Raw genomic sequence first — 27674 nt, forward strand, 5'->3', positions numbered from 1 at the left:
AGTGACACTGAATTATTTCATGCTACTTCACAGAAGTCTCAAAATTGTTTACTGACCAATACTACCTGATTATGAAACAACTGCCTCTGATTTCTACTACACATTACAAAGAGCAAGACAATTATCTGCCATGGAACTCTCTAGAAAACCCGAAATCATCTTCTTTGCTATAAGCACTTCTTGGTTTCTTCTGTCTTCCTGTTGGACACAGGAGCGTGTGAGGGCTGATGGAGAGTTCAGCGGTGCAGAGGCTCCTTCAAGAGAGTAGGGGAAGGTGTGCAGCAGGGACAGGAACAGCATTTGAGAAGCATAAAGCTGCAAGCAGGTGCCGAGGGACGAGGAGAGGGTCTTGGGAACTAAGCAGACAGGAACTACAGCATAGAGGATTCATGCCAGAGGCCGAGGTCCAGGGATGCTCCATCTACAAGCTCTGCAGGCAGGTGGCCTGTGCCCAGCACTGCACTCAGCACCTCACACCATTTACACACAGGAGAGAACAGCAGCCTCCCATAACTGTGGTTCTGTTTTCTCGTCTGGTTCCAGTTACCCAATACTAGATGGAATATTCTAGAACTAATTCCTAAGTTGTAAATAACTTTATTACAGTATATTGTGAAGATTATTCTACTTTAGTAGTAATTATAATTTCCCACTGTCCCTAATTTACAATTTAAAACTTTCTATAGGTAAGTGTATGTATAAGGAACCAACCAACATAGGATACAGAAGGTTTGAAACTACCTTTTAGGCACTCAATTAGGGTCTGGGGATGCCATGCACTATGGATAATGGGGAGAGAGGATGGTGGTCAACTGTAAGCATTTGGAATCAACAGATCAATGACTAACTGGAAAATGAATTTAAAATCAGAAAGGATCTGTTATGTATGTAAAGTCAAGCTCACACATGATAATGAACCTGGAATGTAGGCCAAGGGGATGGGTCTTCTTCCAGAGAAAGATGTCAGAATGAAAACTGACAGAGAAGGCCAAGCACAGCTCACAGTTGAGCATTTGGATTCTGACTGGGAATTGAGAGTTAGATTTCTCTTTTATTTTAATGGATTTTAGTTTGTACTTTGTCATATTTTGATACTGAAGAAGTTAAAAGTTTTATAACAAACATGTATTCTATTTGAAATAGTATTACATATATTGTATAAGCTTGCATTTATTATTGATTTATTTATGTTTTAATATTCTTACAAGAAAATTTTAAAAATCATCAAGAAACTCAAAAGGTACTGACTAGATGGTGACTTAACAATCATCTAAAACCAAGTAGATTTTCATAAAGTCAAATTTCATAAGTAGTCGAGTGACTCCTGGGTGTGGCCTTTACATTCACTTTAACCTCAGAGAAGCAACGTTTTTTTTCACTGTGTATTTGATGTCTGTTTCCTCCTCCCAGTTAGTGGTATTTTAATTTCCAACAGCAAAGGCACCTACATTAGTCACTTTCCTTGTCGCTAAGACAAACACATGAAGAAAAGCAACTGATGGGAAGAAGGCTTTATTTTGGCTCACAGCTCAAGGGTACAGTGTACCATGGTGGGAAGCCTGGTGGGAGCCTGGTGGGGAGCCTGGTGGAGCCTGGTGGAGCCTGGTGGAGCCTGGTGGAGCCTGGTGGGAGCCTGGTGGAGCCTGGTGGAGCCTGGTGGGAGCCTGGTGGGAGCCTGGTGGAGCCTGGTGGGAGCCTGGTGGAGCCTGGTGGGAGCCTAAAGGGGAGTCTGGTGGGAGCCTAGAGGGGAGCCTGGTGGGAGCCTGGAGGGGGAGCCTGGTGGAGCCTGGTGGGAGCCTGGTGGGAGCCTGGAGGGGAGCCTGGTGGGAGGTTGGTGGGAGCCTGGGGGGAATCCTAGGGGGGAGCCTGGAGGGGAGCCTGGTGGGAGCCTAGAGGGGAGCCTGGTGGGAGCCTGGAGGGGAGCCTGGTGGGAGCCTGGTGGGGAGCCTGGCGGAGCCTGGTGGGGAGTCTGGTGGGAGCCTGGAGGGGAACCTGGTGGAAATGACTGGTAGGAGCCTGGTGGGAGGTTGGTGGGATCCTGGGGGGAATCCTAGGGGGGAGCCTGGTGGGGGCCTGGTGGGAGGCCTGGTGGCAGAAGTGGGGGTAGCTGGTCACCTTGCAGCTGAAGTGAGGAAACACAGAGACAAATGAGGATGTTCAGCTATCTTTTTCCTTTTTATCCATCCTCGGACCCCAGACCCCAGATTGATGCCACCTACATTATGGTGGGTAGGCCCACCTCAATTAGCCTCATCTAGCAAATCCCACATAGAAACACCCACATGTTTGTTTCTATGGTGATTCTAACCCCCACCAAGTTAACAAGATTAACCATCATAATACTATTATAAATATTCTAAGATATTCATTTAATTTAGTCAAAATGTCAGTCAACATTCCAAAGTCAATTAAGAACTATGTTCATTGACTTCACATAACCCAATTGGCATATTTTCCAAATGATAACCCCCGCAACCATGAGAACCAAAAGAGGATGTGAAACAGTGCGTGTAGGTGGTACAAGTGGGAAAAACCCAAAAACAACAGACTGGGTCTAACAGCTGCAGTCATCAATTGCTGATGTTACTTTTATGTGGGGACCTGTGATCACAATCAGCCAAAACAATACCATTACAGAGCTCTCTGAGACAGAGCCGACAGCCATGCTCAGGTACTCAGTCCCACAGCTCCTGAGATCTGGTGTCTCTTTTCCACAGTGGTCATTTCATTTTACTGCAAGGACCCCCACCAGACCAGGAGTTCCCACGGGAAGAGGCCGGGCAGTGATCCTCACCACTGTCTCTAGCACCCCACTGGACATATGGCCCTTGGCATGCCCAATAATCCAGACACTGGATTCAGACAAATGCAGTGATCCCTTATTGTTCTACACAGTATATAGCTCTGCAAAAGCAGGGAAGAATTTACATTTTATAACAACAAAACACACACACACACACACACACACACACACTAAACAACAACAAATCCAAACTGAAAAAGTTTCAACTGAACTACAGTGTCTAACTGGTCCTTGCCACCCTTTCAGTATGATAAGTGAGCAAACAGCTGGACTTCCATGGGAGGTACAGGGAAAAGGTCACAGGGTTTCACTGTTTTGTTTGATGACTATAAATAGATTAAATGTTTATTTCGGATCACCAATTTTCTACAATTGCCGTAACTTCAAATGCAAACAGTATTAGTTACTGAGTGATATGCTTTACTAAAAACAGAAAATTATTTTTAAAGCTTCAGAAACTTGGAGGCTTCAACCATGTGTTCTTAATACTAACGGCCAATCATTAAATAAAGGGCCAGCTCTTTATTACTGGCCAGCCTCTGACAAAGCCCCTAAACTAGTTTTCAAATAACTAATAGTTATGAAACATTATCACCAGATCTGCCTATTAAAATACATGAAGTCACATTTTAAGGGAAAAAATTGTTTACCATCTACTTACATCATCTTTACAAGCCACTAGCCTAAATAATTAGTAACAGTTCATATATTTTGTATGTGTATATGTATTATATACAGATATGTGCTATACATAATATGAATACACCCTTGTTTGAAATGAAGCCGCCATCCCAATGTCATATGTACAATCTTTATATATCTTCACAGTTACCTTGACATAACAGCTCACGGAAAATTATGAGAGTGTTGAAAGTTCTTAGTGCATTTAAGTGCCTCTACACAAATATTTATGATCAAATCTGCAATGCATGAAAATTTCAATCTAATCTCCCTAAGCCAAGGAACTCCGAGGATTCATGTGCTTCAAGAGGCATTGCAGTCAAGAAAAGGAGCTTTCATGTGGCTCACAAAAGGCCACACTTGGCCACCTCAGAGCCACAAGTGACAGTAATTAGACTTGGAACTTCTTATGCATGGGCCTATCTTATCTAACCAAACCCAAGATGGCTTGCCAGCCATTTATCAGCCATTCTCACTGGCCTGGGAGTCTAAGTGCATCACAGAAGCCATATGAAGCAAAGCATGAGGAAAATGCATTAGCAAATGCCCAGACATGGGAAATCATGGAACTTAGTGTTGGGCAGCACAGGCAGGAGAGATGAGATATTATTACTTTGATAATAGTATAGCTGATAAGGTTCACTATTTCCTAAGTCCCTGAGCTATAAATAACCCAGCAAAACAAAATCAATGTACATGCACTGCTTTAAATAAAGGAATGGAGATAGCACATGCTGTTTTCCTGCCACTGAGAGCATTTCTTCTTAGGGGCTGGAGCCATGACTCATTGGTAACACTTGTCTATCACAGCACCAGGGAATGAATGAGAAAGGAGAATAGGGGTGATGGAAGAGCAGAAGGAGGTGGTGGAGGAGAGGGAAGGGAGGGTACAATGGGGGAAATGGGGAGGGTAGCGGGTAGAGGAGGAGAGAGCCAACAGGGCAGAGGATAGCTACGTGCCCTTGGTCTTTCTAAAGGCACAAACTGCAGCCTTACAGAAATGATCTTGCAGCATTAACATGGGAAGTGCCAGGTTAATCCAGGCACAGTAACTCTCAGTGTGAACTTGCAGACACTGTACTATACACACAAATGTCTGGATTCTTCATGTACACCAGAAAGGCACCCTGTCTAACGGGCAATTTCTTATCTTCCCTATGTGATGTTCAATATTCTGTGCCCGTGGAGACCTGTCCTGACCCTCACTGGGGCCACTGTAATATGCACCAACCCATCTCCTCCTGCCTTGGGTGTTTTACAACTCAATGAAGTTTTCAACTCCATGGTGGGGATATATCCTGGTTTTGCATCCCAACTCACAGAAATGCCTGTTGACAATTCCAGAAAAGTATCAATTCCTTCCCTTCCCACACCTCACACAGAACTTCATCTACTCCATATAATGTGATGTGATATTTAATTTTATCTCATTTGTCCATTATGACTTGTGGTCTTAGGCAAACCTTAAGTTTTGGGGTGGATCCTTTCTATCTTTCATGTTATTTGTCTGGATATGTTTTCAATGTTGTTTTTCTCTTTGTTTTGAGGTAGTGTCTCAAACACCTATCCCCCTGCCTCTGTATGTTAAGAAAGAAGGAATGCAGAAGCCCAGGGGGAAAGGACTTTTTTAAATGAATCTATAAACCTCACAGTGATGACTTGAGAACAATATATTTATTTGGTGTCCAACAAGTTATTTCCTGTAAGTAGATATAAGAAGAGGCCACGTCTATTTCATTTCCCAAGATCACAGTTAATCTGCCATCTGGCAAATCAATACTTAATTTTAAACATGGCAGTCAGTGACTGAAGACCAAGGCCACAAGACTCATGAAGGTCTGAGATATTCAGCAGTTTCTAATATTCCAACAAAATACTCGTGAGTTCCAGGCAGACTTTGCCAGATCTTCCCTCAGTGGCCAGTCAGTCCTGCAGATTGCTCAATGTCCTCTATTCCTTGTCAGGAGGGCAACAATATGGAAAACCCCAAGTCTTCTTGTTCTACCTCTAAAATACCTCTTCAAGCCAGGCATCTTATGTATCCAAGTCCGCCCCCACCTCCTGAGTAGACCTTCTCTGGGTCTCTCTGCCACAGGCATGCCCTGAGCTACCCTCCTTTCCACACTGCATGTGGCCCCAGCAGCCGTACAAGCCAGCCTCCTCTCTCATGCCATTCTTGTGAAAGCTTCATCTTTCTCATCTTTGTTAATGTCCTTGTCCCAACTCATTGTCCTGTGATGCTACTGATCTATGCTGCCCACATAACTCAACGTGTGGTTGTAGCCAGGAATAAGTTTGTCCCCTAAAAGGCATTTGGCAATATCTGGAGACATTTGTATTTTTTACAACTGAGGGACAGAGGCTGTAACTGGTATCTGACTAGAAGAGGCCAGTGTGTCTGCTCAGTATCGTACCAGATACAGGACAGTCTCCAGACAGCTCAGCTCCAATGGCTGCCTGCAAAGGACAGAAAGCTTGTTGAAAATCAGTAAGTGAAGGAGCTGAAAAGGTTCAGTGTGACATTACCATACTCTCCGTATTCCTACTTTTAACTGCTTTCAAATAAGGCAATAAAAATTGTGGGGATTAGTCTCTTAAGTTTTATCATGTGAAACAGTATGTGCAAACAACAGCTAATCCCGTGGAGGTTTCCCGGTCAACACTAACGTGCTCATGTGTGTTCACTGACCCAAGTTTGAGAAAACTAAACCATGAGGAAGAAACTCCTTCCCTCACTCAGCACAGACAATGGAGGTACCGAAGGAGAAGGGACACCTGAGTAGAACGCTTTCCCTGCTGCCAGTAAGGACTTCGAGCTGTAAATTTTCATCCATCTTTCTTTGTCTTTGCGACACTGGAACAAACTCCAGTTTCCTCTTTGGTAAAACGGGAGAGAAGGCAGCATCTACCTCACAATGTTGCAAGAGGCTCTAAAAGCATCAGTACATTCAGAATAGTACTTAGCAAGTAGTTGGGTGCCATCAATGATGACCTCCATAAAAATTCTAATGTTATTTCTCATACTTGTCAATTGAGAAAATTAATTTTATTTCTATTTTAATTACAAAGGTGTATCATGGGATTAAAATTAAGAAAATTAAAACTGACTCCATCAACATCTGCATATAATTTACAAATGCTTACAACTTTAGGTAGTATAATTTAAACATAAGGAAATGCTTTAAGATACAATATCTCAGCACATAAAAATCACAGAACTTTCCAAGATGTCAAGAAAGGCTGTCATCTAAAGAAGGGTTTTACATATATAAAGTCTTCAATATTTACTAAAGTGTCTGAGATACTTTAAGTTGAAATGATACTTTCCAAATAAATGATATAATACACATTTACATTCTGCAAATCTTCTGTTATAATCTATTTCTTTGGGTGAGAATGGGCATCAAGGAGCCTTTCACATGCTTGGCAAATACTCCATCACCAAGTCACATCTCCAGCTTTGGGGTTTTAAGACAGAGTGTGCAATCAACTGTGACTAAACAACACGGGCTATCCCTGAACTCATGACTGCCCTGCTTCTACTGAGGGCTACAGAGATGCACACACCTTTCCCTAGCTCCTTTCCTTTTTGCCCTCCCCCAAGATTTCTATTTTGGGCAGAGTAAGTTATCGCTCTTAAACTAAACTCTAGTGTGTGTTAACTACTCAGTTTATTTTCCCACCTATAACATTTTCAATTCTTTATTATAAAACAGAATTAATAATCAGCCCTTATTGAGATTTCTTCAGATAACTAAAAGTCAAATGAACTTCACTGTCTTTGATAAACTTAATACGTGATGTGTTTCCTCAAAAGAAGCATATCTTTACTTAGAAATATTTTCTTAAATAGTACTTCAGAGTTTGAGTTATAATTTCCAATCACGGGACTGGAGAGATGGTCCCACAGTTCAGAGCACAGACCACTCTTCCAGAGGACCCTCCGTAGTCCCTAGCATTCAGACTGGGCGTCTGACAACTACCCAGAACTCCAGCTCCAGGAGATCTGACACTTCTAACCTCCTTGGACACCTGCAATCCCATGTACATACCTCCACAGGGACATACATATACACATAGTTAAAAATAAAATAAAGTCATTAAGAAATTACCAATCCACAAGAAAACAAAAATTAAAATTCATGCAGCTTCCTGTCCAACAGGCATCTTACATCAGAGCAACAGAAGCCATAATGAGTACCTAGTAGAAACTCATACTATTAATGATTTTCTATTTGACATTAAATGATTCCCTCAAAAAATATTAATAGCAAAGATCAAAATTCATCTTAAGATGCAGCACATTCATCTTCAGAACACCTGCTTCTTTCCCTCTGCATGCTCTGCAGATCATCTTCCACCTCACTGTCACTCCTGCATTAGCGAGCTGCACCGCTCTAGACAGCCATGTGTTAATATTTGCAGCTAGTAACGCACTCCTTTCTGGTTACCGTTCAGCCTACCATATTAGATTTTTCTGAGTGCATGTATTATTTATGCCTTGCTAAAAGATGATATCTAGATGCAAACAAGCCAGGTGAAGTTAACTAGTTTCTTAGTATAAACAGTGTTCACATTTGGTTTAACTGCTTAAACTCTTCATCAACTCAAATCAAGTGGAGGAAATCACATCAAAGGGTGGAAACACACAACAACACAAGCTTCTTCTCCATTCACATAGCAAACCTCAGGCAGTCACACATGCACACACACACACACCCATGAGTATGTGCACAGTCACATTACCAGCCATGGCAGGTCAGCCATCCTCATTATCTGTGTGCTGGCACACCTGAGCTCCCAGCCCCTTCACGTCACACTCAGAGGCAGCTCTGTTGCTCACTGGCTGGCAGGCTGCAGTCCTGGGAGTCCTCCCCCACTACCTCTCCATGGCAACCGCAGCCACAGAGAAGCCAGTCCACCTCTTACGCAAATGAAAGGAGGCCACAAATGTCAGCAGTCCTAACAGCCTGCTTTCCCTCCAGACTTAATTTCCTTCTTAAAGTAACAGCTGTGCATTCCTCGTCCTGTGCTCCAGAACATCCTTCTGAACTTAGGAAAATCAGAGTTAAAAATCCATTTGTTTGACCACTTACATAACCTGACAGAAGATCCAAAGACAACTGCAATTTGCTGAGTCCCAATTCCCAACCCAGTGTCTCAGCAAGACCCTTTGTATCTGGGTTTCTAGATAAGAGTCCTTTAAGAGTTTAGCTAGCCTGCAATTTGGCTACAGAGATGGAGACAAGAGACCTTGCCCATCCATTATAATGATCCCAAACCAACCACATCCAATACATACTGCCTCCTTTGGAGACTGACATTTATTTAGAAAAATCAAGTTATTTTTAATTGCTTTTTGAAACAACCAGTCAATTATCTAGTCAGAATCCCACAGGAATCACAGATTGGTCAGAAACCCCTTAGCTGTTAACACTTTGTATTTAAACTGTTTCAAGTTTATTTCCTGAATTTATAGTTAAAAAGACAACACTGGTGCCCACTTTGAATGGCTACAGAGATCACAGTGACAGGGTCTTCATCTACAGCATCATATTAATAACTGGCGGGTATTAATGGTCACATCAGAATATGTTTTACAATTGCTTTAGAGCAAAAGATACAGCAAAAATTGAGGTCTTAGGGAAGGATCTGGGAGGACTTGGGGGAAGAGAAGAATATGTTCAAAATATATTTAAGTTAAAAATTGTTTCAAATAATAAATATATAATAAAAAGAATGTTTTAATATACATATTATAACAAAAATATATATTTCCTGTACACTGTTATTAAATACTGGGTTGTCTCAAAGACAACAGAATAAATAGTTAATTAAATACACACACACACACACACACACACAAAAGCATGCACACATGCACCTACATACATATGTATGCACAAAAAAATTACAAAAATGAAATAGGAAGCAAAACTTTCATTTAATTATTCCACAAGCATTTAATAAGTCCTATCAATGTGCTAGGCACTCTGATGCTTGGGAACAGACAGGAGGGTCACCTGGAGCCATGGAAGCTGTCTCTCAAACAGCTAAGCCCAGCCTGGCCTACCAGCATTCCAGAGGACACCTGGAGTGACCAGAGGAGTCAGACCAAACAGACTCAAGAGCCCCAGAGCAGTGTGGCTCCTGGAAATGGAACAGGATTCGAGGGAAAGCAAAGGGAAGGAGGCCAGTGCTTCTAAAGTTCAAGTTCAAAGCAGGACACGCGAGGGAAGTGGCAAAGGGATCGATCAGCATGATGAGAGGATCGAGACCTTTACCCTGAGTTCAGAGCAAGTGTATATGAGTTCAGATGACACAGGGACACAATCCGATCAAAACCCACGGAAATTACTGCCTGCTTTGCTTCTAATATCCCCATTCCCACCACATGCCCCTACAGAAGTAAGACTGAAACTCAGAATCTTTGTGTAATTTAAACAGCTGCTAGCTGCACAGTGAGTGTGAGCTATTAAATGCACACACACCTGCATGCACACTGGGAAGCTCTTCCTTTTCAAGCTAACAAGGCCACTCAATGTGGCCTGTGCTACTCACTAGTCCCCGCAGCAGCCACCTCAGGGAGCGGGAGGAAACTGCCCTGCATGCCCAGCCTGTAGGCATAGGCCTAGAGTATATGGACTATCCAGCTCCCACCCAATGGCTCTATTTCTAGAACTCAATACCCCCAAACAAGGTATTTGTTCATATATGATCTTACAGGCTAGATTTGAAAGACAAAAGCTAGGTTTTATTCATTTTCATAACCCTACCATCAGAAATGCAACAACAACAATAATCCTTTCTAAATGAATGTTTTGTGGCCTTTCTTTTAATTATAAGGTAAATAATTCTAGGATTTCATTTATGAGTCAACTTCAAAAGAGACAGGTAACTTAGAAGTGGCCCTGCAATACATCATCTGCTTTTAACTTTACCAATTTCTCTAAGCTCCAGCTGGGTGAATTCACTAGCTGGATGAACACTATTTTAAGAAAACTACATCTTTAGTATTCCCACTAAGTATTGCATTCAAATGCTAATACAGATAAATTGTACACATTTTCCAAGTCTCCAGCAGTACTGACACTGGCCTGTGCTCTCAAGTCAGAGCCCTGCCATTACAGCGCCATTTTTAATTGACAATGACCTATTTTGAATTTCTGCATATGGTTTTCCAAGCACGAAGGCAAAGTTTCAAACAAATGTAAGTTGCCTGACTTCCTAGATGTCTTCCTACTCGCACACATGACAGAGACAGGACAATTCAACATGCTGGCTTTAGGGACTTATAAACTTTAAATTCAGCACTTATCACATCTTACTACTGATTGTCATGAAGGGTCCTAAAGAAATAGAGATCCTCTTCCTGTTCCTCCTTTCCCCCAAACTAACATTTCTACCCATCATTCAAATCCACTCAGAAAGAGTTGTATTACCAAATACTCAATAGAGAAGCATCCCAAACAACCTTGAGCATATCAGGAAATGCTACTATGCTGTGGATGATTGATCAAATAAAACACTGATTGGCCAGTAGCCAGGCAGGAAGTATAGGTGGGACTAACAGAGAGGAGAATTGAGAGAACAGGAAGGCGGAGAGGAGGAGACACCAGCCTGCCATCCAGGGAGCATATCATGTAAAGGCAGCAGGTAAAGCCACAGAACATGTGGCAACATACAGATTAACAGAAATGGGTTGAGTATAAGAGTAAGAAATAGACAATGGTAGGCTTGAGCTAATGGCCAAGCAGTTTAAATAATATAATCATCTGTATGTCTATTTTATAAGTGGGCTATGGGACTGCCGGGGATTGGCAGGACCCGGAGGAAAAAACTCTAGCTACACTACTAGTCACATGGTACAGAGTCTCCAGGACAGGAGGCCCGCTGCTGACAGTGAGGCAGCATACTAGCTGTCCTGGGGACCTCCTGCCTGCAAGTCTTTGATCACAGAAAGGGAAAGAAACTTGAGATGCCCTCAAGACCTTTCACATTGGATGGTGGGACATGCAGATGAGCAATTGGATTGTGGGACATGCAGATGAGCAGCAAGGCCATCTTCTGACCAGACTATGGAGGAGGACAAGGGTGAGATTTGATTTTCATGCAGTGGACTGCCAATTGGCTCAAGCATAAGACTCTCTCTTTAGCAAAGGACCTGTCTTCCAAGTGACAGTAGCTCTGCTGGTGTGGGAAACATATCAATAATAAAAATTACATAAAATTAGTATTTTAAATCTATTTGTATTGCATTCATTATAAAAACAGCTACATTCATGGGCATGGATGTACATTCATGGAGTCTCAGATTGACAGCAAAATTCATTTGGAAAGTAGAGTTCTTATATACCCCCATCGTACAAGCATAACTTACTCCACTGTCAGCATCTAGACATCCAGCACCACACCACAGAGGACCACCTGCCAAAGAACCTAAACTGAAGTGTCACATCACCAAAGCCAGAATCAACACTCCATTATTTCCTGGTGTCCATTCCACGTATTATGACAAAAGCTCTATACACCAGCACTTAGGCAGCACTGGCACCCATCATACAGAACAGTTTCACCACCTAACATCCTCTGGGCCCCACCCATGTATCTCTCCCTCTCCACAACCTGATGTGTTTACTGTCTCCACAGGTAATCCGTTCCAAAATGCCACATAGCTGGATTCACACAGTATGTAACCATTTCAAGTTGGCACCTTCTACCCAGCAATATGCATTCAAATTTCTTCTTTATTTTTTCCCTTGCAAATAAGAATACATTTTATTTTGATCAAATCCACCCTTCACTACCATCCTCCAAGTCCTGGATCCTTCCTCTCCTACCTTCATTCCTCTTTAAAAAACATACGTGTGTGCATGCATGCATGCTCCTGTGTGTGTGTGTGTGTGTGTGTGTGTGTGTGTGTGTGTCCGCGAGCGCGCACGCATGCTTGTATGTGCATGTAAAATATATGAAGTCAAATAAATGTTGTCTGCAGGAACATAGGTGTAGAGCTTTCCACTGTAGCATGGGCAACACATCCCTGAAACTGCTCCAAGGTTTAATCTAATCTCCCAGAACGACGGCCCCAGTCTTCTTAACCTTACACATGGCTTCAGCAATCAGATGTGTAAGAAAGGGCTCATTTACCCACGTCTGCTCCACAGTGCAGTACAAGGATGCATGGTTCCCATCAATATTTCACTGTGCCCACTTACAAACAGGAGTGACTTAGAGGATGCTTGTCTTGTCCTGGGCTATGAACTAGACACACTGATTTCGGTCATTCGGCTTATTTTGGATAACTTGTTTTGTAAGCACAGAAAGGCCTTATAATCATCGCAGTAAAATCTCCTGCCTCAAATCTAGGATGCTGACAGAAATAACTCAATTTATATTCTGAAATTTAATAGCTTTAAAATAAAATATTCCAGTCCAGAAATCAAATATTCAAACAAAAGAATTAGTGTTCTTCATACTACATGTTTAATTTATTCTTCATTTTATTTTTATTTTGTGTATGGGTGCATGCAGTGCCTGTGGAGGCCAGAAGAGGGTGAGATTTCCTAGAACTAGAGTTACAGGTGGTTGTGAGCCACCATGGGGGGGCTGGGAATAGAACTCAGGTCCTCTGGATGAGCAGCCAGTATTTTTAACCTCTGAGCCATCTCTCCAGCCCTCCACACTACCTGTTTTTTTTATATATGTTCCATGCTGTGTCTTTTGATTTCAGGCAACTCCTTGGATACAACACTCAGATTTTCTACTTTAATTAGAAACAACAATCCTAGCACTTCAAGGCTGAGACAGTAGGGCAGTGAGTTCTAGACCTCCTGGGGCTATACAGAGAGATGGTGCTATTTATAAATACATAAATGAAGGAATGATAGACTTTACTATCAAAGAATTAATTTTTTGTGTGGAGGTGTGTATATATACACACACACATACATATATATACATTGTATGCGCACATGGAGGCCAGAGATAACGACGGATCTTCCTCTATAGCTCTCCATCTTATCTTCTGAGATAGGGTTTCTCTCACTGAACCAGGTGCTCACCAATTGGCAGACTGACTAGCCAATGAGCTCCAAGGATCAGCCTGATTGCCTACTCACCATACCCAGCTCTTTTGCATAGGTGCTAGGTCTTTATACTTGACAGACAGGAACGTTACCAACTGAGCCATCTCCCTAGCCCAAAAGCAATTACTCTAATTGTAGTTTTTTTTTCCCTTTTCTTTCCAGATTTATCAAATAGATATCCCATAGCACACTGTTAACATTGGTTATCAGTGTTCTTCATATGATTCTATCATCATTTATATAATTATCAAATATTATACCATCCTAGGAGGTAGCAAGCACTAAAGAAATTCCCATCCTCCCCTAACAGCAGCCCTAACATGGAGACAAGACCATGAAAAAGTGAATGAAACGTGAAGATCGAGGCTGATAAGGATGGTGTTCAGCTGGAGCTGCAGCCAGCACTACAGCACCCACCTAGAACACATAAGGTCCCGGGTTCCACCCCCAACTCTGCAAAGGGAAAATAGACACGTTCCTAAATTTGGTATTTAAAATGAAAAATTTTTCTTGTAACTATTGCAAGATAAAATGAAATAATCTTGAATTAGGTCCTCAAAGGAAATGTGCATGCTCTACCATGGAATCACATCCCAGCCCAAATGCTCAAACTTCTAATAAAGAAGAAAAGTGTGGTATTTTTCTTAATCAAAAAATGCACTTCAGTAAGTCATACTAGTTAACTAGAAAAGAGAAAAAAAATGACAATGCTTCCACAGTACCAAGTAGATACAACAGAAGCCATCTAGTCACACAGCCAATTACAACAGTCAGGGGACAGCACAGTGCAGTCATTGTGGTGGCACTGACAATACTAGTCACCAGTCATGTGGTGGGGGAGCACTGGAAAGATACTTGCTGCCCCGTGTCAGCTGTGCTCTACACTTTACACATTTACGCTCATACAAGTATGTGGAAATGTTTATGTTTAGTGTACATGTAGCCACATGAACACACATACATGAACTACAAGCACTAGCAGTTACTTCCGTATGATACAGTTATGAATGACTATAATTCCCTCAGTATATGACCTTTCAATTCTTCTTCAATGAGCACAGACTGATGAACTTCTACGTCCACCCATGGGGGGAAGGAAGGACAGCATACTGTTCTTCCTAAAGCATGGACCCTCGTATCAAGCTAGTTATTTACAGGGTCATCAGGCAAATGACTGAACCAAGAGTAACACTACAGACAATACTTCAAATCGTCACCAAAACTGATAGATTAAAGTAAGTGAATTCAGAGAAGGCACTTTTTATACACTGCTGAGAGCTATGAGCTGTGAAAGCACGAAAGCCATTAACTTTCAAGTGTAGTTATCTCTACTTGAAACGGGGAAAGGCAAGATGACCCATTTTTCTGGTACTAACCATTGGGAGCTCACATTTCAGCATGGAGGTCAATGAAAATGTACACTGCCTTATTGTTCTAGTGAGATTCTTGATCAGGGGAAAAAATAACATTGCTTTTAAATAGGCAATGAGCATTGTGCTAATATCAAGATTTCCTTCTTTTTTTTAAAGAAGTGCTAAATACTCTTTATTTGATATTATACATAGACCACAATAAGTGCCTTTCAATGGTGAAAGGCAGCATCCTTTGACAGGGAATTCTAATTAAAATGACATCATCAAGTCAAGAATAGACAGTTGCTTCCTGGCGTTCCATTGCCTGTAACAGGCCAGTGAATACAAACTGAAACACAGGTGAGTCTTCTTGTATCTGAGAGAGTGACAGAATTTTCCCAGTGTTTAAACATATCCATATTCCCAGTTATATAAATTTAAATATAAAACCATTCAACAGGTTTGAGGTGACACCCCATCTTTGTGGAAAGTATAACTTTAGTAAGTCCAATCCGATCTTGAGAAAGGGAGAGCTGTGATAGTGACTGGAATTGTTATTTTTAAAAAAGATCATATCCACTTAAATCAGGACCGTCCCAACAGAAACACTGTTAGCCATTCATGATGTGAATTTTGATATATGAATTAAATTATGGTACACATTAAAAGCCATGAGACATTTGTTTTGTAATAAATAAGGCAGTGAAATTACTCACTAGTAGTCTTTTTAAGATAAGCTATTAGGTCTGCCCTTTCTCCCTTCTTCTTAATTCCAGCAAAGATCATTTTTGTTCCAGGGATGTACTTTTTGGGATTCTCCAAATACTCCATCAGGGTGTCCTCTCCCCAGGTGATGCCTTTGTTCTTGTTGGTATCTGTGTATGAGAATCCAGCGGCCTGACCAGTCTTCCTACCAAACAGACCATGGAGATTTGGTCCAGTCTTATGCTTGCCTCCCTTTTCCACAGTGTGGCACTGGGCACACTTCTGAACAAAAATCTTGCCTTTCTCAACATCACCCATTTTTATTTTGCTCCCGGGTGATCAACACCACGATTGCTACGACCCGAAGACGGACGTCCCGCTCACTATGATATCAAGATTTTCATCTGAATCACATTTGTGGTGAAGCTGAAAGCCACAGCCACCAGCACGGTTTCCCTCCTACATTCCCATGGCCTTCCTCACTGCAGGAGAACTCATGGGGCCGGAAAAGGAAACTTGTTGTCCTTTTCTGCCCAGACATACACCAGCTGCAGAAAGTATTACCTTCAGCCACAGCACCTTACTGCCACCTGGCTTCAGTCACAACCTGGTTCTGCCCTTTCTAAGCTCCACGGAACCTCATCACTCCATGAACCCATGCTCCGGGCTTGTTGCTCTTCTGTCGGTCTCCTGTCTTGGGAGACAGGTGGTACTTTTTATGCTGGGTCAGCACTCAGTACTTGGTGGACTCGCTGGACTTCCCTTCCCATGATCCTCTTTTCCTCACTGTTTGCATCTGTCTGTCTGCTGCTGCTGCTCTGACCTTTCACAAACCCGATGATAGGAAACCTAACTAGAAACTGGCACTTAGAATTCAATTTTTAAAGAATGAGTACAGTTTGGCAAGACAGAGCACAAACACACCTCTCTCGGCATACAGCACATTAGGAGAGCAGTAACTATCTACCTTGCCTCTCACACACTTTGCTCTGAAACACCAGATACTAGAGAACTAGGTCACTGCCGACACTGCCTGCCTCCTCCACCTCAGAGGAGAATGGGTTAAAGCAGCTGCACAGAAAGTCTCTCATCCGGGGAAAGTAACTGCAGAGTGGGTGATGGAGGAACGGCTCAGCAGTTAGGAGCATGGACTGTTCTTACAGAAGACCAAGGTTGGTTCCTAGTGCCCATGTCAAGTGGCTCACAAACACCTGTCACTCCAGTTCCAGGGACATCTGATACCTCTGGTCTCCCTGGGCATGGGTGGACAGTCATGCTCATCACACACACACACACACACACACACACACACACACACACACAGAGAGTTAAAAATGAAGTAAATCTCTAAAGCTGTGAAATACAAAGGCATTTAGTCCAGCTACAGGAAGTGAACAACTTTTCTAACAAGGAAAATCATAATTTTTTTTTCAAAAATTTGGTGATGAGATCTTTACTTCACCCTACAAGGTCAAGTTTTCGGAGCCCAGGTCTTCTCGGGGCAATGTTCCCAGCCATTTGAGCACCAAAGGCTGCACCCCAGCACGGGCTGCTACCCGGGCAGAAATGGTCACCGAGTAACTCTACTGGGAGGAACCCCTTGTGCTGAGCTTCAGAACAAGAGGAGTGAGCAAGCTGAGGCGACACAGCTCAGCGGGCATGACAAGGGTGTGCACCAGGGTAATCTGGGGATCATTTCCGGTTCTTGACAAACAAAGATATCTTAGGTATGTTTCAAAAGGTGGTTTTGATTCCTGAGATAACTGATGTGTCACAGGAGACACACAATGACTATTAGCACCTGCCAGTGTCTTCAGAAATGTTAACTTTTAAAAACTGACCAAATAATATCACACGCACAGATATCAGATAACTGTACTTACTTCATATACAATGGGCATCTTATAAAAAGATGTTCATGTTTTAAAGATTAAAACCCTCAATGGTGACAATGTACTGCACAAAGCCACCTGAGGTCCTTTCTTCACACACTTCTCAGGCTTTGCAGAAGCTGCATATCATTTCTTAAGTATGTGTCTGCAGGGAGTAACATAAACTAAGAGAACACATTCTTTATCTCCATGGATAAACCCCAGTTCTGGTTCCACCTGAAAGACATTTCCTTATTCATCCCAAGCTATGCACAAACCAGAGTCAGCAATTTCCAAACCCTGCTCTCAGCCTAGAGGCCTGCTTGGGCTGGCTGCGGCCCAGCTGCTGAGATCTCGCTCTACAAGGTGACCGCCCAGCAAAGCACCTTCTCGCCTGGAAAGTCCCCACACAGGGCTTGAACTCATTTTGAAACCAGAGACAGCACTTCCTCCTATCATTCATCTGGGCCAGCATATACGAAAGAGGAGTTTTTCAGAAAGCCACAGGACAGAAAGCTGTCTCTCCTAGGACAGCCGCAGTACCGTTGCAGGCAAGTGTAAGTATGGGTGGGTGGAGGGGGCTGGGGAGCAGCTAAGCAAGGGTTTACAAAAGTTAAAAGGTAACAACAAAGGTCTCCATCCCTCTTCACGACTTTAGCAATATCCAATCATGTACCACCCTTTCCCACAATTCCTCTCTGCCTAGAGAGAAAGAGCAGCTTGAGTGTGCACACTGGTACATAAGTGTATAGCTAGAGAAATAGGAAAGACACATTCATGGAGAAAGACATACAGGCACCCCAGTTATATTTTACCTATAAACATAGCATATCTGTTTGTATATACATACCATACACACACAAAGTAAAGACAAAAATAAAAAAAAATAAGTCCGATGTGGATTCACAACATGGGTAATCCCAACACTTTTAAAAGTGAGGCAGGTGGATCACAAATGTGAGTCAGTTCGAGGGTAGGCTAGGCTACGGAGTGCAACCTTTCTCAAAATGTATTTATTATTTACTTCTAAAAAAAAAAAAAAAGAAAAGAAGTTATAAATTTGAAGTGGACACTTACTGGAGGAGAGAAACCAAAGACAGAAGCTGGCTCCTTTAGCAGTATTTTGTTTTCTAGATTATATTTTGGAACCACATAAGTATCTTAAAGAATTATAAAATACGAATTTAAAATGATTTCTTGAAAAGAAAAACATCATTATGTGTTAAATTGTAACATAAACAGAAGGAGGGGCAGGTAACAGGAGAATATTAAAATACATTAGTAAGTGAGTCAACGCATCATTCCAGGCCTCACTAGTAACAAACTGTTCTCTGGAGAAAAAGATCCAGCTATAAGATCAGAAGTTGGGGGAAGAGAGGGGTGGCAGAGGTAGACAGGACCCCAACAAGCTTAGAAACAACGGCAACCAGGAGCAATGCACCAGCAGCCTGGCTGCCAGCTCCACCTGCCAGCTCCACAGACAGCTTTAATCTTCCCGATGCCCACAAGCGGCAGACTTCAAAGCCCTCCTCATTCCCAAGCGAGAGCATCAGTGCTTAGCATGTAGCATGCAGACAGTGGATGCAAAGGGGAAAGCTGAAGCCTCACCATGGTTTGCTCTTTCTAGGGTGGTAGATGAAGAACACCTTAGCATTCAGCAGGTAGTGTGGTCCATGGAAGGAAGGAAAGGCTGAGTCCCAGGCTGAGCCTACTGACCCAGCCTACAACATAGCATCTACTAAGCCCAGCAAACTCAAGTTCAAGCACTCTTGTGGTGAAAACAAACCTTCTGACTTTCCTCCCTCATTTAATGTTACAAACCAATTCATCAAATTCCAACTCTATAAGAGACATCTAAAAGAAGCAAAATGTCACAAAAGAAACAATCCCTCAGCAAAATAAAAATTACTATAGTCCCAAATAATGCACTCTAGAAAAATAAAGCTTATTTATTAAAACAACTCAACTTTGCCAGGGAAAAATAAGTTTCTTGGTTAGGAATCCACTAATTGAAAATCTGTAAATAACTTCAACTTCCTTGTAAGTCATCCATTTACCTTTCCTTTTCTACCCACCCATAAAAAGCATGCATCATCAGAGGCAGCAGACTGAGAAACACCTTCTTTGCTACTTGTGATGCCTGTTATAAATAATGGGAGACAGAAGCATTCAGGACATTAGATTTCAAAAATGAAATCATTCATTCAAACAAGCGAAGGATTGTGGCAGAATTACCATCAGGATGAGCTATGGCAGAAAGCTCAAAACCCCACACTCTTACCCCGAGCTCTGAAACACCCAGCAGCCAAAGCTGAAACAGAGAAAGAGCTGATATGGGGGTGCACACGATGATCCATTTCAGAGAATGAGAAGTAGGCTGGATGCCAACGTGAGGGTGTGGACCAGCATGACCTTTCACCTTAAGGAGAAGCAAGGACTCCATGATAAATTCATTAAATTTCTACATTCTAAAAAGATCTCTACATTTCAACACCTGATTCAGTAGTACTCATGCTATTGAATACCCTGAGACTAAAATAGACGTGATGACCATTATTAACTAGGCTGAGAGAATAAATCACCTCCCACACACACACCTACACCTTCACTCATGGCTAGCCTGCTCCTCTGGATACCTGGAGCTGTTAAGACTACAATCTAAAGTCGCACAACACAATGAACAGTTTCTACATTTTACATTACTAACACATATCAAAATGTATTGAGCAGCCACCATGCTCACTACATAACGCTCAAAATTCATCTCTTCTCAATCCTAAATGATCCTGTGACCCCTAAGAGACAAGGTCCTTTATTTAAGCACAGTTTCCTCTTTTTATCTAAAATGTTAGCTGGGGAAGACTTCCAGAATATGCTGTGTTCATGAACACCACTAAGGGGCCCTCCCATAGTCAGCCTCATACTCTGCTATGGCCCATTTGCTCTATCCTGGAATCCCCTGGTTCCTAAAACTCAGGATCTTCAAAGAAGGCTGAAGAACTGGATAAAGTGGAGATGCCTAGCTAAGGGAAAGTCTAGAAATGTCTATGGGCAAAACATTGTTAGAGAAATTGTTCCAAACTGTGTAAATGCAGCCTAACTGCTAAACACTGGGAGATCGGAATCAAGCACAGGGTTATTTAAGATCTCTGGGTTGGTCCAGAACTAGATGCTGCTCAGTGCTCACCTGTGAAAGGAAGAGGCCACTGCTGGAAGTGGACACATGCCATGAGCCCCACTCCAGACTGATGGGGAAACTGATGGTGTTTGCTGAGTAACAGTTCTACCCTTGTGGCTGTGGGCACTGGAACAAGTTAACAGACTACCTAGGACCCTTCTAAATCTATCTCCCAGCACACTGAGGACTGCCAGATCAGCACCTGTGACAGCACCCATCACGGAGCTTGTCATAAAGCATTCAGTTACATCAGTTTCTTCCATGTCCCCAAGGATGCCTTTCAAGAAACACTATTGTACCTGCTGGTAAAGGGTGCAACCCCCTGAGTCCTCTAACCAGGGCCTGGCAAAGTGCCTGCCATTGTTTAAACCATGCAGCCCTTCTGTATGCTAGCCTGTAGCTGTACAGGTCTCACTTCAACACCTAAAATTAAAATTTACAAGGTACACTTTGTAGGCATTCCGAATTGTGTCATTCTTAACTGATTTATAAGTTATGGCTAAAAGTCTTTGCATGGTATGTCCACTGCTTACCTAGTGCAGCAGCAGCAAGAAGTGTAGGCTATGGAGACCAGACAGCAAGGGTGCTAACTCTGTCCCTGTTCTGACAGACTGACATGCCACAGGATGTTTTTTGAAGGATTAAAAGAGAGGGGGAAAAAATAAGCCTCCAAAATGAGAACTGACTCCCTGTGAGAGGTTCCCTCTGCTAACCACTGGGGAGGGATGCTTCACAAAAGATACTCAACATTCATCCAAAAGTCACATTCCTTCATAAAAAGAAATTTCAAGGACTAAAAACACAAATTACTTGCTCGATTTCAAAGAGGTAAATATAGAAGGCAACTATAAGTCAGGCCTCCCAGTATTTGGAAATATGACCACACTTTTATTAGGCATGCTGACACCACCACAGTTGTGGTAGAAGAGCATTTTAACAGGCATACACTGTTGAAATTATAACGTTTTAATTGTTAATAAATGAGGTTTGAGATGTGTTATAAAAAAGGTATTTACATGCTACAAACCACGCTAACAATCCCTCCTGGATCATCACTACTAGCAAAGATTCCCTTAACACAGATGGGTACCCTTCATTACCAGAAGTTTACACGGCATAAATTTACTCTAGAAATGAATGGACCAGCTCCAGGTGGAGCCTACTGCTCAGTTTCAGGTACTGCGATCCTCACTGTGCTCCACTGGTGTCTCAGTAGTTCTGGGCCAGAGGTCCATCCTGACAGCAGTACCTGTGTGACTACATCCAGTCCAGCAACTTTTTTGTTTGTTTGTTTGATTTGAAGGCTACATGGGTTTATTTGGTTTTCTGTTTTGTTTGTTTTTGGGGAATTTTTAAACTTTCTTTTTTATTTATTCTTTGTGACTTTCACATCATGCATCTCCATCCCATTCACTTCCCCATCCCTTCATATCTACCTTCTGCCCTTGAAACTTCCCTCACCCAAATAAAATAAAATCTAAGAGAAAAGAAAGAAAGAAAAATCAATTTCATCATGGAAGCTGTAGTGTGACACAGTGAGTCACACAGTAAACCCTTTTATCCATGTATCTTTACTTGCAAGTGTTCATTGCAAAGAGTCATTGGTCTGGTTCAATGACTACTCTGATTCTGGGCCTGGGTAGTTGCAGAGTTGGGTTAGCTGTCATCTCTCCCTTGTCCTCACCACCAGGGTGAGCTCTGCTGCATTGACCAGGCCAGTTCACCACTGCTAGGTCTTCCACTCTCATGTCTTCTGGGTCAGTTCTCCCACACGGACATCCATCTTCAGGGCCATCTCCACTGTGTTGCCCAGGTGTGGTGTAGGGGCCTCTCTCCAGAGTGTTGCAGCTAGTGGGGGTGAGGGGCAACCAGGGACCGACCAGGGGCAGCTCTCCCACTCTTATGACCTCGGGGCCAGCTCTCCCACCTGCCTCAGGCATTGATGGGTGGAAGCTGAGGAGCGGGGCATCTCTCCCCCACCCATGCTGCCATATGGCAGATAAGGGGTGCGACCACATCTCCCAAGTTGTCGTTCTCGGGGTGGTTCACCCACCCCGTCCCCCAATAGGGTCAGCTCTACTGTGCTGCCCAGGCGTGGTGCAGGGCCCACTTTCCTGAGTGCTGTAGCTCCCTCACTTATCACAGGTAGCAGGGGTAAGGGGCGGAGGGCATCTTTCCCTCACCCTCACCACCACATGGCAGATGGGAATGTGTGGGGGGGTGGCCAACTATTCCATTCTCACACCCTCAGGGCTATCTCACCCACGCCTCTGCCAACAGGGTCAGCTCTATTGTGTTGCCTAGGAGAGGAAAGGGGCGTGCTTTCTTGAGCGCTGTAACTCAGTCCATGAATTATTAAAGGAAACATACAAACACAAACATTTGCTCTGATATGTCAACATAAAACTCAAATCTCCATTTTCTCTTAGCTTAATCTGACATTTCAAAAGTCACCGCTTAGAGTGGAACATGGCATTCCTCTCTCCATTCTCACAGCAAACTCTTGGTCCTTCCAAGACCCAGGTGCCACCTGAGCTTCAGTGAACATGATCTATGTGGATCCACATATTCACTGAGGAAGCATGTTTCTGATCAAGTAGTGTATGAGAATAAAACTGCCTAAGACTGGAGTTCAGGGCAGAGCCAAGATGCACCCAGAGCCTCACCAGGCTGCTGATCTCAACATCTGCTCTCAGCAGCTTCTCTAAGTAGCCACAGAAGCCTGTGAAACAGGACATACACACAAAACCTATGAGATGGTAAAGTAAACACGGCTTCGCAGATGATCAGAGGCAAGGAAGGCAGTGGAGGCGCCAACCCAGCCCTGGCAGAGGACTTAGTGGCAGGCAGAGGAAGGACTTCCTCGGGTACCTGACTACAGACTTTCAGGGAAGCCAACAGAACAATGGAATGGGGGATAATGACAAAGCTTCCCAGGGGACCCTCCTATGCTGGACCACATCCCTAAGCACAGCACTACTGCTGTAAAAGTCAACTAATTTTTTTGATTATTTACAAATTGGAAATATTTTCTTAGAAAAAACACACAACTGGTCAGCTCATTAGTCCTATAGATTTGCTCAAGATAATACTCATTATAAAGTATTTTCATTCATAAAGCCATGGCCACCACTCACTTTAGCATGGTGCCTAGGAGGCAGGCCCATAGACAGTGCTGATTGACATGTGTGGAACACTGAAAACAACTGTTTTACTATTGGATACTCCAAATGTCCATCAATACACCTGCCCTATCCTGCATTCATATCCTCACTCCCCTTCTAAGTTAAGCATACTCTCCCTGCAGTTCTGAGACCTGCGCCACAGGTTACTGTGACAAGCAGTGCTCTGGGAATTTCTGGTTAAAATAAACACCGCAGTGACACTGGCATTCGGGAACAAGCCACCAGAGTCACCAGGTATTCCAGTAAGCCTAAAACAATCAACACACATTCAAAGTGCAATTCACAACCCAGCAAAGGGCATGGCTGGGCGAGAAGCCATCTGTGGAGCTGAGATCTACCAGGAAATGGGAAGTACTGTCACATGACACTCCTATGCATACAAACATGCTACACACAGCTGCCCAGCTGATCAGCTGGTAAAGACAGTTGATAAAACTAGAAACTTCAGAATCAAAAAGCAGGGGGAAAAAAAGATTAAGAAATTTTTAAGTAGATAATGAAGCCAAATCTATCCCTTTTAGAATTTAATGCTCACTAAGAAACTACTGTTAGTAATATTGGTACTGCAATACATTAATAGATCAATTAGGAATGAAAGAATATACTAGAGGTTTCTACATGGCAACTCTGTCAGTAACTGGCTCCTGTTTACTGACTGTTCCTGGCAAATAGATTGTTATCTATCCACTTGACAATAGACAAATTAAGTATAAAATATTTGAAATTTGAAATACAAAATTCACCATTAAATTCAAGGCATCTATACAAACTACAATTTGAGGTAGCCCTGAAAGGAAGGAGAAAATACTAAGAGGTAAGATATGATACAGTATTATAGGAAACTACTTCAGAGACAAGAAGTTGTTCAGAACTATGATAAGAGAAGTACTAGAAGAAACAAACAAATTACAAGCTTTAAAAGAGTATGTAGGTAATTGCATTGTCAGGATAAGAAACTGACAGACTGTATATATGTATGTATGTATGTATGTATATTCTGTGTGATAAAAATGTACCATAGCCGGGCGGTGGTAGCACACACCTTTAATCCCAGCACTCAGGCGGCAGAGGCAGGTGGATCTTTGTGAGTTCAAGGCCAGCCTGGTCTACAGAGCGAGATCCAGGGAAGGCACAAAGTTACAGAGAGAAACCCTGTCTGAAAAAACAAAAACAAAAAAAAAAGTACCATAAACAAAACCAGAATGCAGACTGGGAGAGCCACTGGGCAAATATGACTGAGAAGGTACTGAAGCACCACCAAGGGAAGGCACCCCTCTAAACTGGTGAGAGTCACCAGTAAGACAAGCCATGCACAGGCAACACTCAGAGAGTCAAGGGTGAGCAGACCATTCCCGCTAAAGGCAAATACAAGCAAGACATCATCTTTTACCTAACCCAGTATGAAACTGTGAGGCTCAGGTAAGGAGACAGAGGTGCCACTAGCAATGGCTCATCTCCTGGACTAAAGGACACAAATTTGGGTGGGCAGAGGGAAGCGGAAGATCTGGGAGGAGATGGGGGTGGAAATATGATCAATACATTGTACAAAGTTCTCAAAGAACATAAAACATGGGGAAGGAGAAAAGAAAGAAAGCCAGTTGTGGACTAGGGAGATGGCTCAGTCAAGTACTTGCCAAGCATGTGCGAAGACCTGAGTGTAAATCCCTGGGCTGATGTAAAAGCCGATGTGTTAATGTGCACTTCAATCCCAGTGGTCCTATACTGAGATGGGAGGTAGACACAGAAGAATCCCTGAAGTTTGCAGGCCAAGCTGACCTGGCATATGCAGCATTGAGTATCCAAAAGGCTCTCTGCCAAGCAAGGTAGGCAAGGGGTGACACCCAAGGTCCGATGACCTCCACATGCATGTCATGGCATGCCTGCACTCACATACATAAATATACATACAGGAAAATGGGAAGGAAGGAAGGAAGGAGGGAGGGAAGGAGTTATGTTTCCTAAAACTAACAGTGTGGGCAAGTTCTCCTCAGTAAGTAAAATGTGAAGACCCTGTCCTGTAAAAAAATAAAGGCATAAGTGTACCCACATAGGAAGGCAGGTAGGAAGGTGAGGGGGAAGGCCTGCGACTAGGGAGACTGTGGGAGGATAAAGAAGAAAGCATGCAGTGTGACTATGGTTCATGTATATGATGGGCTTGCATTTGTCTTTATAAAGTATGGCATTATGTACAATCCACATATGTTGATTTTTAAAATCAACTAATTTATATGCTCTTATTACCATTAAAGAAATTAAACTCATAAGTTAAGTGCTCTTGAGAGTAATTTCCAAGTCCTGAAAGTTTCTTTCGAGAAGTCTATCAAATATGAAAAAGCAATAATAATTTTGCACACTCTCTTGCATCACGGAGGAAGGGCTTTCCTTCCTGTCAAACGTAAGTATTTCCCATCAGCTCTGCTGTGTCACATATCATGTTAAAACACGCTGTACTTTTACTCTGTTTCTTTTTAAATTTTACTTGAAATATTCTATGTTTAATGAATTACATAGTAGAATGTAGCTAATATACATATTTTGGAAACTTTTATCTTGCCTTTCTTTCATTGAATTTTAGTTTGAGAAACAGTTTTCTGGTCAAATTAAATGCTCCAAACATTTATTTCAAATACTATTAAATTTGTTGTGCTTTATTTTATGGCTCAAGATATAATCTTGGCAACTGTACAATGGTAGCTTGAATAAAGTGTATTCTGTTGATTCTTTTAAAAAAAGGCATAAAAATATTAATACATAAGAGTTGGAGAGACAACTCAAGTGAAGTGCTTGCAAGCATGAGGACCTGAGTTCTATTCCCAGAATCCGCATAACAAAAAAGCCAGACACGGAAGCGCACATTTGCAACCCCAGCACCGAGAAAGGGCTGTCAAACCGCTGGGGCTCAATGGCCAGCCAACTAGTCTATCTGCCAAGTTCTAGACCAGCAAGAGAATCTACCTCATAAAACAGACAAACAAAATTCAACAGACAATGCTGAGGAATGACACCAAGAACCCAAGGTTGCCCTCTGGCCTTCCCATGCATGCACGCAAGATATGCATGCACACATAAAAAAATAAACAGAATAATATACCAAAATGATTACTACACAGGCAATTTTTAAAGAAAACAAAAAAATTATTTTGTTCTACTAAGGAAATAGATGAACAAACTAGGTATATTTGCAATACAAATTCCCATACCTACATCTATACATGTATGTATGTATAGGTCTGTAGCAAGTCCATACCAATGTCTAGCCTGAGACAAGGAAAAGGGTAATGTATATAGCAGGCCATATACATTATATACAAATAATACAAAATAATAATTAGCAATCTGCATTCTCTCTAGATACTTAGCTTTCTAAAAGCGAAGATACAGAAGATGGAGATGTCATTTGAGGGACTAATTGTCACACAGGGACTAATTGACCTCAGATCCATGGCCCCTCAATTGGATGCCTCTTCAAGGTAAATGAAATGGGAATCCCTTTTCTGCCTCTTCAAGGGGTTACCCCTCAGCCTGCCCCATAAGAGTGCCAAGGTCTGAGTTCAAGTTGCTTAAATATAAAATGAAGAAACTGACTAAAAAACTACTTTTAATCACATTCTCCTCTACACTGTTTTCATAAAACTGCAAGAAAAAGCAGCCTTGCTATTGTTTGCATGCTTTTGTTGAACACAATTCAAGCTTTATTGACAACATATATGCCACCATAATTCTGCTTTATTTTCTTCTTCCAGACAAGTCCACAGAATGTACAATTGAAACAAGAAAATACAAGAAGTCACTCACCCTGTCTAATGGTAACTAA

The 27674-nt window shown here is 42.4% G+C and overlaps 2 protein-coding genes across 5 annotated transcripts in view; both read right to left on the reverse strand.

Annotated features, from left to right (window-relative positions):
* Nucleotides 1-27674, reverse strand: part of Hivep1 (HIVEP zinc finger 1) — a 148535-nt gene that overhangs the window by 88539 nt on the left and 32322 nt on the right. The window contains exon 1 of one of the 4 annotated variants that reach the window (XM_052727250.1): nt 8231-8339. The exons of the other annotated variants lie outside the window; for them this stretch is intronic. Coding sequence (XP_052583210.1) covers nt 8231-8237 — 7 coding nt within the window. The 5' untranslated portion in view covers nt 8238-8339. Of the gene's footprint in view, nt 1-8230; nt 8340-27674 lie in introns of those variants that run through there. 4 annotated transcript variants of the gene reach the window in all.
* On the reverse strand, nt 15591-15992 carry LOC128103151 (cytochrome c, somatic-like). The gene has a single exon (XM_052727251.1). It carries the CDS (start codon nt 15942-15944, stop codon nt 15630-15632), a length of 315 nt encoding a protein of 104 aa, XP_052583211.1. The 5' UTR covers nt 15945-15992; the 3' UTR covers nt 15591-15629.

This window comes from Peromyscus californicus, unplaced genomic scaffold, assembly GCF_007827085.1.
Source record: "Peromyscus californicus insignis strain IS unplaced genomic scaffold, ASM782708v3 Scaffold_8__1_contigs__length_139910024, whole genome shotgun sequence".
Classification (NCBI taxonomy): Eukaryota; Metazoa; Chordata; class Mammalia; order Rodentia; family Cricetidae; genus Peromyscus; species Peromyscus californicus.